This window comes from Oryx dammah, unplaced genomic scaffold, assembly GCF_014754425.2.
Source record: "Oryx dammah isolate SB20612 unplaced genomic scaffold, SCBI_Odam_1.1 HiC_scaffold_25, whole genome shotgun sequence".
NCBI lineage: Eukaryota > Metazoa > Chordata > Mammalia > Artiodactyla > Bovidae > Oryx > Oryx dammah.
Genome location: NW_024070209.1, coordinates 12,968,430 through 12,981,734, shown reverse-complemented (window position 1 = coordinate 12,981,734; position 13,305 = coordinate 12,968,430). Strand labels below are relative to the sequence as shown.

The 13,305-nt window shown below is 47.7% G+C and overlaps 1 protein-coding gene across 23 annotated transcripts in view; it reads left to right on the top strand.

The window, feature by feature from the left end:
- The window catches only part of DYSF (dysferlin), a 222,141-nt gene that overhangs the window by 37,755 nt on the left and 171,081 nt on the right, over nucleotides 1-13,305 (top strand). For all 23 annotated transcript variants that reach the window (XM_040223965.1, XM_040223960.1, XM_040223962.1 and 20 more), the window contains exon 4: nucleotides 10,819-10,924. In XM_040223965.1, coding sequence (XP_040079899.1) covers nucleotides 10,819-10,924 — 106 coding nt within the window. The remainder of the gene's footprint in view (nucleotides 1-10,818; nucleotides 10,925-13,305) is intronic.

Here is a 13,305-nt window from a genome sequence, read left to right as displayed (position 1 = left end):
CCTAGAGGAGGGGCAGGCACTGGGAAGCACCAGGGTCAGTCATGAGGCAGAGGGGGTAAGAGGAAAGCACGTACAGGAGCCTTTACTGTGGTTTCCTCAGAAAAGAAAGGGCTGGGCAGGGTAAGCAGAGAGTGAAGAGGAACTAAAGAGCCCCTTGGTGAAAGTGAAAGAGGAGAGTGGAAAAGCTGGTTTAAAACTCAACATTCAGCAAACTAAGATCATGGCATCTGGTCCCATCACTTCATGGCAAATAAATGGGGAAACAATGGAAATAGTTACAGACTTTATTTTCTGGGCTCCAAAATCACTGCAGATGGTGACTGCTGCCATGAAATAAAAAGATGCTTGCTCCTTGGAAGAAAAACCATGACCAACCTAGATAGCATATTCAAAAGCAGAGACATTACTTTGCTGACAAAAGTCTGTCTAGTCAAAGTTATGGTTTTTCCAGTGGTCATGTATGGATGTGAGAGTTGGACCATAAAGAAAGCTGAGTGGCGAAGAATTGATGCTTTTGAACTGTGGTGTTGGAGAAGACTCTTGAGAGTCCCATGGATGGCAAGGAGATCCAACCAGTCCATCCTAAAGGAGATCACTCCTGGGTGTTCATTGGAAGGACTGATGCTGAAGCTGAAACTCCAATACTTTGGCCACCTGATGCGAAGAGCTGACTCATTGGAAAAGACCCTGGTGCTGGGAAAGATTGAGGGTAGGAGGAGAAGGGGACAACAGAGGATGAGATAGTTGGATGCCATCGCTGATTCAATGGACATGAGTTTGGGTGGACTCCGGGAGTTGGTGATGGACAGGGAGGCCTGGCGTGCTGTGGTTCATGGGGTCACAAAGAGTTGGACATGATTGAGCTACTGAACTGAACTGAAGATATAACAATTACCATCTTAACCATTTTAAAGTATATATATAGTTTAGTGATATTAAATACATGAGCATTGTTGTGTAACCATCATCCATCCCTGTAACTCTTTTCATCTGTAAAACTAAAGCTCTATACCCATTAAACAGTAACTTCCTGTTGTCCTCTCCCTCCAGCCTCTGGCAACCAGCATTACACTTTCTGACTACTCTAAGTAACAGGTAGCATATTATACACACTTTTTTGAACTTGGTTTTTCACTTAACAATGTATGTTTTTAAAAAATCAGTATTTAAAAAAAATTGAAGTATAGGTGATTTACAATGTTGTGTTAATGTCTCCTGTGCAGCAAAGTGATTCAGTTTTACATGTATATATATATTATATCTATATACACACACACACATATTCTGTCTTTCTAAAATATTCTTTTCCATTATGATTATCATAGGATATTGAATATAATTCTCTGTGCTATATAGTAGGACCTTGTTGTTTACCCATTCTATATATAAAAGCTTATATCTACTAACCGCAGCCTCCCATTCAACCTACCCCCAACCCTCTCCCCCTTGGCAACACCAATCTATTCTCTATGTCCATGATTCTATTTCATAGAGAGGTTCATTTGCATCGTAGTTTAGATTCCACATATAAGTGACATCACATGGTATAAATGACCTCATTCTTTTTCTGACCTACTTCTGTTAGTATGAAAGTCTCTAGTTGCATCCGTGTTGCTGCGAAATGGCTTTATTTCATTTGTATGGCTTGGTTCCATGTGTGTGCACACCACATCTTCTTTACCCGTTCACCTGCTGATGGACATTCAGGGCATCTCCATGTCTTGGCTATTGTGACTACTACTGCTATGAACAAAAAGGTGCATGTATCTTTTTGAATTATTGTTTTGTCTGGACACATGTCCAGGAGTGAGCTTGCTAGATCATACAGTAATCTGTATTATCTGTATAATCACACAACGTAATTCTGTTTTCAGTTTTCTGAGGTACCTCCATACTGGTTTCCACAGTGGCTATATTAACTTACATTCCCACCAACAGTGTAGGAGATTTCCCTTTTCTCCACACTCTTGCCATCATTTATTTGTAGACATTTTAATGATATCTATTATGACTGATGTGAGGTGGTACCTCATTGTAGTTTTGATTTGCATTTCTCTAATAATTAGCAGTGCTGAACATCTTTTCATGTTTCATTTCAGTAGGCCATGTGCCTACTGGCCATCTGTATTTCTTTTTTTTGAGAAATGTCTGTTTAGGTCGTCTGCCCATTTATCAGTTGGGTTGTTTGCTTTTTTGTTGTTGAACTGTGTGAACTCTATGTGTATTTTGGAAATTAAGCACTGTTGGTTGCGCTGTTTGTAAATATTTTCCCCATTCTGCCGTTTGTCTTTTCGTTTTATTGTTTCCCATAATGTGCAAAAGCTTGACTAGGTCCCATTTGTTTACTTTCGTTTTTATTTCTATTGTCTTGGGAGACTGACCTAAGAAAGGACTGGCATGATTTATGTGAGAGAATGTTTTGCCTTTGATCTCTTCTAGGACGTGTATGGTATCATGTCTTATGTCTTTAAGCCATTTTGAGTTTATTTTTGTGGTGAGAGAGTGTGTTGTAACTTCACTGATTTACCTGTGGCTGTTCAACTTTCCCAACACCACTTGCTGAAGAGACAGTCTTTTTTCCCATTGTTTATTCTTGCCTTGTTTGTCAAATATTAATTGGCCATAGGGGTGTGGGTTTATTTCTGGGCTGTCTATATTCTGTTCCATTGATCCATATGCTTAACAATGTATCTTGAAGAATTTCCATACATTATAAATCTACAGTGTAATATTCCCATTATTTTTATAGCTGTAGATAGTGAAGGACAGGGAAGCCTGGCATGCTACGTGTGGGGTTGCAAAGAGTCGGACATGACTTAGACTGAACAACAACATCGTATTCTGTTGTGTGTCTCAACTTACTCATCTTCTGTGCTTGACATTTGGGTTGCCTCCTGTGTTTCGTTCTTATAAACAATGATGTAAAATGGCCCACTGTTTTATTTATTTACTTATTTAACTTTGATTGGAGTATAGTTGATTTACAGTGTTGTGCTAATTTCAAATGTACAGCATGGCGAGTCATCCACTACATATATCTACTGTTTTAGATTCTTTTCCCGTATGTGGCCAGATGTTTTAAAATAAAATTGTTTTGATTTCTTTGTGCTTTGTTAAAATCAACTTACTTGGCCACCTTAATTCTTACCCTCCCACTTAAGGCTCAGACTTGGAGGTCACCACCTCCCATTTCTGGCAGGACAGTAACCTGCCTGGGTGATGAGTTTGAATGAATTCTTCTTTCATGAGGAAAAGTGTGCCTGTCAACATGGAAGCTGCTTTGACCTTTCCCTCCCTCCTCCATGCTGATTCCTGACCTCACTTTCTGTGTTGGGATGGCAGCAGCTCTTTTGGCCCCCAAACTTGTGCCCTCGTATTCCAGTGGCTTCAGAACACAGCACAGCCAAGAGGGATGACGGGGTCTGGAGAGGCTGGGCAGCGCATTTTTCTATCAGTAGGCTGTGCAGAGTGGGGGTGGTGGGGGGCAAGGCTCACAGGCTTTTATTCCAGCTTACTGGGCTCCATACACACTCAGAGCTGGCTCCCAGGCCCCCAGGCCCATCCTTGCCTCATTTGTACTGAATCCTGCCTGCCACTAAAGGTTGGTACCCACCAAGTGTGCAGCATCTCTCTTATGCAGAAGGCTGGGTGCCCTAAGTTCTCTGTCTCAGTGTTGATCTCAGGAGGGGTTGAGTCTCCCCAAGGGTCTGCATCCTCCCAGGTCTGATCCCCCTGAATAACACCATGTCTCCTCTGTCCTCCGTGAAATGAATGAAGAGTGACCCATCAGGGTTTTTCCATCTCGATCAGCCTCAGACGGTCCCTCTTCCCTCCTCTCTCCACCCACGCAGAGGACGTTCTGCCTTTCTCGGATCTTGACCCCACAGCCGGCTCCTTAGGCTTAGGGACGGGCATACCGCCTCCAGTCTTTCGTTCTGGAGGAACTGGGGCCCTGTGAAGCCGCCCAGCCCCTCGGAAGGGCTGACCCCAGGGCCTATGCAGGGCTGGGAGGTGGGTATTTTATGACCCAGAAAAGACGTTAAAGGGAGGAAATAACAAGCAGTCCAAGGAGCAGACCATGGAGGTGCCTGTTCCCCGGGCTGGCAGGGGTGGCGTCACCGCTTCCTCCTCCGTTTCCTCCCATTGTTCCCGCCCCGCTTCCGGGAATTCTCCCGGGCGGAGAGCTGCGCGGGCGGGAGGGAGGCAGAGGAGGCTGGGCTGCTCTGTGCTCAGCGAGCCGCTGCGCTCCCGCTGCAGCTTCCAGGTTGCACCGCCAGGCCTGCCATCCCTCCGCTCCCTTGCCCGCCCTGCCGCTCTGGGAATGTGGGGACCAAATTTGTCAACCAGAAAATAGTGCACGAGGCTGCAGATAAGAAAATAGTTTATTTGGGATTTTAAGAATTGCATTTCAGGGGGCTTCCCTGGTGGCTCAGTGGTAAGGAATCTGCGTGCCAATGCAGGGACGCAGGGTTGGATCCCTGATCTGGGAAGATCCCACATGCCTGTGGTCACAACTACTGAGCCTGTGCTTTAGAGCCTGGGAACCACGACTCCTGAAGCCCATGTCCTGCACCCCTGGGCCAGTGCCCCACACCCAGGGAGCAGCCCGGCTCACGGCAACTAGAGAAAAGCTGAGCCGCAATGAAGACCCAGCATTGCCAAAAATAAATAAACATTAAAATAATGTAATATGGGAGACACAAATTCAGGTACCTGTGAAAGTACTGGGAGAAAGAAGGGCTTATAAAGACAAAAAGCCTGGAGGTTGTTAAGAGTTGCCTAGAGAGAATTGTGATTGACAATATTTGTGCTTTAAGTATTACAGGTTATTTCAGGGTAGGGGTCTGATAGATGGGTAGACTCTCACTGAGTTATTTTAGGGTAAATGTCCCATAAATATGTTGGCTTCTGGCAGGTGTTCTGGATGACTTCATCAGGTCAAAAGGTCAGATTAAATCCAGGCTGAACCATATATGAATCACACTTCATTAGTGACCTCCCAGCTCCACCTTTTAGAGCTCTTAGCGGTACCGACTCTATTTCACAAGTTCTAGGGCAGGGTCCTCCATCTACCATCTGCCTGCTCAAGCAAGTCCCTCCTTTCTGCTGCCCTAGGTTTTCAGAGTCACATTGTTACCCAGAAACTGGGTTCGCCTCTTAGTGGGTATTGAGCTGAAAGACACAACCGAGTCAAAGATAGGCAGAAGGAAGGATTTATTTCTTGCAGTAAGTAAGGAGAACATAGTGAACGTTTCCCAAAGCAGTGTCTCCCCAAACAGCAGAATTGGGGAAGTTTTAAGCTAAGGGTATATGCATATTCATGAAAGGGTCTGGGCAGTAGACAGAGTCCAAGTTTTAGTTGATTGACGGACTGAGGGTCAGAGAAGGTCAACATCGTTATCCCTTATTTTCTAGCGGACCCAGTTGTTGCTGTTATTTAATCTCTATGTTGTGTCTGACTCTTTTGCAACCCCATGGACTGTAGCCCGCCAGGCTCCTCTGTCCACGAAATTTCTCAGGCAAGAATACTGGAGTGGATTGCCATTTCCTTCTCCAGGGGATCTTTCCGATGCAGAGATCGAACTTGTGTCTCCTGCTTGGCAGGTGAATTCTTTACCATGAGCAACCAGGAGTGGTATTTAAACTCTGCAGAACAGCTCAAGAATGTGCATTAAGCTAGTCGTTACCATTGAAATAGAACTGGGAGTCTTTACAACTGATTTATTTGTTATTATTACTTGCACCTGGTAAGCTTGTCCTTGTGTTTTCTTAAGATCATTATTATTGAGACTTGTTCAAAGACAAGTACTGTGGCCAGGCTTAGATCATCAAATGACTTAAGCCCCAGATGGCTTCTGTTGTGTCAAGAAAGCCATTCCTCGTTCTCTTTCTCCCAGGGACCACTACCCTATCTGCTTTCAGCATGGATTCCTGGTTCCCTACACTCACTCTCTGGTATTCTTGACATTGCTCTGGTTGTGAGAACACTTCAGTCAACACACCGGTGACAGGGGCCTTCCCCTTGCTGACTCTGGGGTGGAGACACTCCAGGAGGCCTGCCTTAGTGAGCGATGGCACAAGCCTGCTCTGCTCTGCTCTGCAAAGGAGTATAACACAAACTGTTGCAGGAAGGAGGACCGCTTCCAGGGCCCAATCGTGGGCTCTTGTCTAACACTTGGAAATGAACTGTCCCAGGAGACACGTGCTGACAAAGCAAGAGATTTTATTGGGAAGGGCTCCTGGGTGGAGAGCAGCAGGGTAAGGGAACCCAGGGGAGCTGCTCTGCTGCCTGGCTCGCGCTTTCCTGGTTTCAGATGGTAAAGAGTCCGCCTGCAGTGCAGGAGACCTGGCTTTTATCCCTGGGTTGGGAAGATCCCCTGGAGAAGGGAATGGCTACCCACTCCGGTATTCTTGCCTGGAGAATTCCATGGACAGAGGAGCCTGGGAGGTCATGGGGTCACAAAGAGCCGGACTCGACTGAGTGTCTAATACTTTCACTTTAACGACTCATGAATTTAGAGCAACTAGAAAGGTGCTCCAAGGGGTTGTACAAAATGGAAAGTTTTATAGGCAGAAGGTGGGTGGGGCAAGAAGATATTAACAAAAGAAAATAAAGGGTTATTTTTAAGCCAGGACATCAACTTTTTGGAAGTTGAGAAGGGATCAGGCAAGGGTTTATCATGCTGATTACCTCGTCTTCCACCGGCTGGGGTGGGGGTGGGGTGGAGAGGGCCCACTTGACAGATGTCCATTTTGGTGCTTGACCAGAATATTCCAGACTGGCCGATTAAGGTTACGTTTCTGGGAAAAGTTGAAACTGCAATTAGACCCATAATTAAATCTAGGTTTGGTACTATGGGCTTTAGCATTAGTGACACATTTTGGGCTTGTGGTTTTCTTTTTTACAGCATCTTCTGTAAAGAAATGTTAGAAAAATTGGTCTTGAGTAAATATCAGGCTGGGCTTTCCTGGTGGCTCAGTGGTAAAGAATCCACCTGCAATGCAGGAGCTGCATGGGTTGTGGGTTTGATCCTTGAGTTGGGAGGATCCCCTGCAGGAGGGCATGACAACCCACTCCAGTATTCTAGCCTGGAGAATCCCATGGACAGAGGAGCCTGGCGGGCTACAGTCCATAGGTTCACAAAGGGTCAGACACAGCTGAAGCTATTTAGCATGTACACACGCATGCATGTGTCAGGGTTATTGCCTTGCTAACAAAGAAACTTGCAAAGCAACTAAGAGTCTGCTGGTTCCAAGAGGGATGGAGATAAAGGAATTTTATTGTCAAGAAACTTACACAAACAGCTAGCTTTTAAATTTTTTTTTTATCATGATAAAACATACATAACAAAACTTACGTTTTGATGTTCAGTGGTGTTAAGTACATTTACAGTTTGTGCAGCCATTGCCATTATCCATCTCCAGAACTTTTCATCTTCCTCAGACTGAAACTCTGTACCCCCTAAATAATGACTCCCTCTTCCCTCATCCCCCGCCCCACATAACGACTAATCTGCTTTCTGTCCCTATGAATTTAACCCCTCTAGGTCACCATACAATATTTGTCTTTTTGTGTCTTTCTTAGTTCACTTGGCCTAATATCTCCAAGGTTCATGCATGTTGTAGCAAGTGTCAGAATTTTCCTCCTCTTTAAGACTCAATAATACTCCATTGTGTACATTTACCACATTTTCTTTATCTGTTCATCTATTGTTACACACTTGGGTTGCTTCCACTTTTGGCAATTGCGAATAACGCTGTTATGAACCTGGGTGTACAAGTATCTCTTTGAGTGCCTGATTTAAATTCTTTTGGGTATCTACTCAGACGCGGAATTGCTACATCATATGGTAATTCTATGTTTAACTTTTTGAGGTGTTTTCCATGCTGTTTGCATAGTTGCTGCATCCTTTTCGATTCCAACCAGTGTTTGAATTTCTCACCACAAGGGTTTCAGTTTCAACATCCTTGCCAACATTTGCTGTTTTCTATTTCTTTTTTTTAACTTTTTATTTTATATTGAAGTGCAGCCGATTAACAATGTTGTGGTGGTTTCAGGTGGACAGCAAAGGGACTCAGCCATGCATGCACATGCCCCCCTTCTCTGTTTCTTGATGGAAGTGGTGAATGTGAAGTGCTGCGTCATTGTGAACAGCCAGTTTTAACAATTGGTTAATTAGGTCAAGATGGAAGTTTTATTTCATGAGTCATAAAAATTCATCTTCAAATCAGTTGTTATTGACACCAGAAAAATGGAGGTCCCAGATAACAGGTGTGCTACTTTCAGTTCAGTTCAGTCGCTCAGTCGTGTCCGACTCTTTGCGACCCCATGAATCGCAGCACACCAGGCCTCCCTGTCCATCCCCATCTCCCGGAGTTCACTCAGACTCACGTCCATCGAGTCCGTGATGCCATCCAGCCATCTCATCCTCGGTCGTCCCCTTCTCCTCCTGCCCCCAATCCCTCCCAGCATCAGATTCTTCTCCAATGAGTCAACTCTTTGCATGAGGTGGCCAAAGTACTGGAACTTTCAGCTTTAGCATCATTCCTTCCAAAGAAATCCCAGGGTTGATCTCCTTCAAAATGGACTGGTTGGATCTCCTTGCAGTCCAAGGGACTCTCAAGAGTCTTCTCCAACACCACAGCTCAAAAGCATCAATTATTTGGCGCTCAGCCTTCTTCACAGTCCAACTCTCACATCCATACATGACCACTGGAAAAACCATAGCCTTGACTAGACGGACCTTAGTCGGCAAAGTAATGTCTCTGCTTTTGAATATACTATCTAGGTTGGTCATAACTTTTCTTCCAAGGAGTAAGCATCTTCTAATTTCATGGCTGCAGTCACCATCTGCAGTGATTTTGGAGCCCCCCAAAATAAAGTCTGACACTGTTTCCACTGTTTCCCCATCTATTTCCCATGAAGTGATGGGACCAGATGCCATGATCTTCATTTTCTGAATGTTGAGCTTTAAGCCAACTTTTTCACTCTCCTCTTTCACTTTCATCAAGAGGCTTTTTAGTTCCTCTTCACTTTCTGCCATAAGGGTGGTGTCATCTCCATATCTGAGGTTATTGATATTTTTCCCGGCAATCTTGATTCCAGCTTGTGTTTCTTCCAGTCCAGCGTTTCTCATGATGTACTCTGCATATAAGTTAAATAAGCAGGGTGACAATATACAGCCTTGACGTACTCCTTTTCCTATTTGGAACCAGTCTGTTGTTCCATGTCCAGTTCTAACTGTTGCTTCCTGACCTGCATACAAATTTCTCAAGAAGCAGATTAGGTGGTCTGGTATTCCCATCTCTTTCAGAATTTTCCACAGTTGATTGTGATCCACACAGTCAGAGGCTTTGGCATAGTCAATAAAGCAGAAATAGATGTTTTTCTGGAACTCTCTTGCTTTTTCCATGATCCAGCGGATGTTGGCATTTGATATCTGGTTCCTCTGCCTTTTCTAAAACCAGCTTGAACAACAGAGAGTTCACGGTTCACGTATTACTGAAGCCTGGCTTGGAGAATTTTGAGCATTACTTTACTAGCATGTGAGATGAGTGCAATTGTGTGGTAGTTTGAGCATTCTTTTGCATTGCCTTTCTTTGGGATTGGAATGAAAACTGACCTTTTCCAGTCCTGTGGCCACTGCTGAGTTTTCCATATTTGCTGGCATATTGAGTGCAGCACTTTCACAGCATCATCTTTCAGGATTTGAAACAGCTCAACTGGAATTCCATCACCTCTACTGTTCCCTGGTGGTTCGGAGGTTAAAGTGTCTGCCTGCAATGCGGGAGACCTGGGTTCGATTCCTGGGTTGGGAAGATCCCCTGGAGAAGGAAATGGCAACCCACTCCAGTATTCTTGCCTGGAGAATCCCATGGACAGAGGAGCCTGGTAGGCTACAGTCCACGGGGTCACAAAGAGTCGGACACGACTGAGTGACTTCACTGTGCTACTTACCCATCAGGAAAAAAAACTCTGAAGCAAATGATGAAAGTACATCTGTGACTGGTGGTTCACGTCCTGACAGTAAGGTGCAGGAATCATGCCCAAGCTCGGTGCAGACACAGCCGCAGTTCTGACTGACAGAGGCCACTTGCTGCTCTGATTTCCTTACTGCTGCAGAACACACTTTGCTCACTTTTTGGCTTAGAGACACAACCTTTTCCCTTGGCCCCCTTTGAAGGGTCCCTTCACTGGTCATCAAAGGACGACCTTTTCTTTACTAAGAGACCCTCCATTTATGGGCCCTCTCCCCTTGGCCTCGCATGTGTGGGTGATAGTCCTGGGCCTCTTTGGGAGTGAGGCAGATTTCCCCGCTCCAACTGTCCTCTCTTCCTGTCCCTGGAGATGGGAGGGTCTGTGTGTTTGCCCTTCACCCTCCTTGCTGGCCCAGCTCAGGGACACTAGGTGGAAGGTCTGTGTAATGGCAGGTCAGGAGAGCTGCGGAGGGAGAGGAGAATGCAGGCGTGCTTCCAGGAGGGGCTACTCTGGTGGACTGTTTAGGTCTGATGGGTAGGACAGCCCAGGCACGTGGGGTGGTGAGGTTGGGCCTCTGAGGAGGGGCAGAAGGGGTCGAAGTTGACCTTGGGGGAAAGGAAAGCGTCTCTTATTCTTCTGGTGCCCAGAGAGGGGCCTGGCCTTCCAGGCCTGGTGATGGGGTAACCACGGCGGACTGCCAGGGAAGTCCTGAGGGCTCCTAGGTAGGCAGATCAGCCTGTCCATGGGTTGTCTGAGAGGTGGCAGTGGTAAAGGGTATTTGGGAGAAGAACTGGGCGCGTTTGGCTGCTTTTTGACTTTCTACTTTTCTCTCTTCTCAGGTTCCTGGGGGAAGCCAACATCCCCCTCCGGGAAGTCCTCGCCACCCCCAGCCTGTCTGCCAGCTTCAATGCCCCACTGCTGGACACCAAGAAGCAGCCCACAGGGGTAAGTGTCCACTGGCCTCTGTATTCGGCTGGTTTCTGTCAGAGGCCTTGCTCTCTGACCCCAGTCATGTGTCAAGGTCCAGCCCCCAGCACCCAGGCCTCGCCCACCCTGATTGAAGCTCTGGGTGTTCAGGAGGGGCCCAGAGGTGGCTAGGATGGGAGGGGCAGAAGAGGGAGATGGGCCCCACCAGCAGGGCTCCAGCCAGCCTTGTCTTACACGTCTGCCCCGGGTCACCTCCTGGGATTGGTGTTTCACTGGAAACCTGGTGCCTTCCGAAGCTTCCTGGCGGCCTTGCTTACAGCGCCCCAATCTTCCTGGTAGTCCTTCCTTACCGTCCAGGCCCTTCTCCGGATCTGGAATAGCTGAGTCATCTGGGTCACAGATCACAGCAGGAGGGAGGCAGACATCCCCCTCCCCGGCCCGCTGGGACCTGTCAGACCCCCTTCCCGTCCTCCATTGTTCTTCCTGCTCCTCCCCCAGCCTTCCAAGCGTTCTCCTTGCCCTCCCAGACAATTCCCAGCCCTCATCCCCAGCCTTCTGTTATTTTTAGTGAGCTAAATATACCCTGTGGGGTCCTTTCTTCATGGTCAGTGGAATTCCTGACCTTTCCTCTGGGTCAGCCCCACCTCCCAGGATGCACTGGGGAGTCTATCGATTTGGAAATACTTCCTCTCGGCGGGGTCCTGGGGAGTCTCTCCGAGTGTGGCCACCTTGCCGGGTTGAGTGTGTGTGTGTGTGTGTGTGTGAGGCTGGGGGCTCTTGGCTGGCTTGGTGAGTCAGGAAGTGGCCGGTCTGGGCAGAGCTCTAGAGAGTGGAAGCACTGCTTAGAACTGGAAGCTGGAGGAAGAGAGTGAGTGACTGAAGTCACACGGTGAATCGGCGTCCAGATGGGGACATGAATCAGGGGGTGTGTTTCCCGACTCTCAGCGGTTGAAGGGACTTGAGTGGACTCTGGGATCACTGCGCTTCTGATGCTGGAATTTTCCCCAACCGTGTCTCAGGGTCCTCAAGGCTGGGATTCTTCTCTGATGGGGAAATGTCTCTTAGAGAATCCATCCCTTTCCCGACAGTGCTCACTGGTAGAACATTCTGGTCCGTGCAGGGTGTATCGCCTGCTGAATCCCTTTTGTCCTCCCTTGGAGCTCTTCAGGAGGAGCTCTAGGGCTTCTGAGACTTCTGAGCTGCCCCTTCCAGGGGTCCTGAAGATGGCCAGGGCAGGCTCCGGAGACGCAGAGCACTGATGGAGGAGTCAAGGAGGGCATCGAGGCAGCAGGGGACCCAGGTGCTTGGAGTCAGGGGATCTGCCTGATGCTTTTCCCCTGCTCTCAGGGATGGGGGTTGCTCACTTTGCCATGTGTCAGGCCCCCAATGCCTCCAACCAGAGTCTTTTGCTTCCTGACTGAGCTGCTCAAACCTCTCTTCCCTCATACCCTCTATGCATCTATGACATTGGTGTTTCCTGCCAGCCTGCCCGCCCCTGCTCCCCTCCAGGCTCAAAGGCCCCCCCAGCTCCTGAGACACCGACCATGGGGCTGAGCCTGACTGTGACTCCCCGGCTGCCTCACCTCTCCTCCTCTCACTGTGGTCTGGCACTCTGTCTGCACTTCCCAAGCAGCAGCAAGGAGCTGACTGCCTTCTCTTCCCTGGGTTGGGACTCCTGGCTGTCTGCGGAGCTTGACATTCCGTCCCAGACCATGTCTCCAAGAAGGGGTGTGAGAGCCAGAAGGTGACGGGTGGGAGTGGAACACGGGGTCCGGGAGGTGGGGTAAATTAGGTTCTTGGACCCACCTCCAATGTGTGTGTGTGTGGAGGCTTCTCCATGCCAATGCAATGCCCGGGTACCAGCTGGGTAGCAATGATTCAACTCAATTCTGACGCCATCTACCTGGCTATAGCAGCAGATCCCGTGGGTTGAGGGCTCAGGCCTGCCCCCGCCCCCTTTCAGATACTAGTGGCAAGTCCAGGCTGTCACCTGTGCTTCTAACCAACTGGGTATAGATCAGAGGTTCCCAGGACCTCCTCCTCAGGTTCAGGGACTTTGCTAGAGTGGCTTACAGAACTCAGGGAAACATTTTACTTGCTAGATTATGGGTTTATTATAAAAGGATATATCTAAGGAATAGCCAGAGAGAAGAGACACCCAGGGCAAGGTCTGGGGACGAGCACAAAGCTTCATGCTCTCTCCAGGAGCACCATGCTCCCCAGTGTCCACCCAGAAACTCCCTGAATCACATCCTTTTGGGGTTTCATCACATAGGCATGATTGATTAAATCACTGGCCATCAGTGATTGATTCAATCTCCAGCCCCTCTCTCATCCTTGGAGGTTAGGGGCAGGACTGAAGTTACAACCCTCCAGTCACAGGTTTGGTCCTCCTGGCA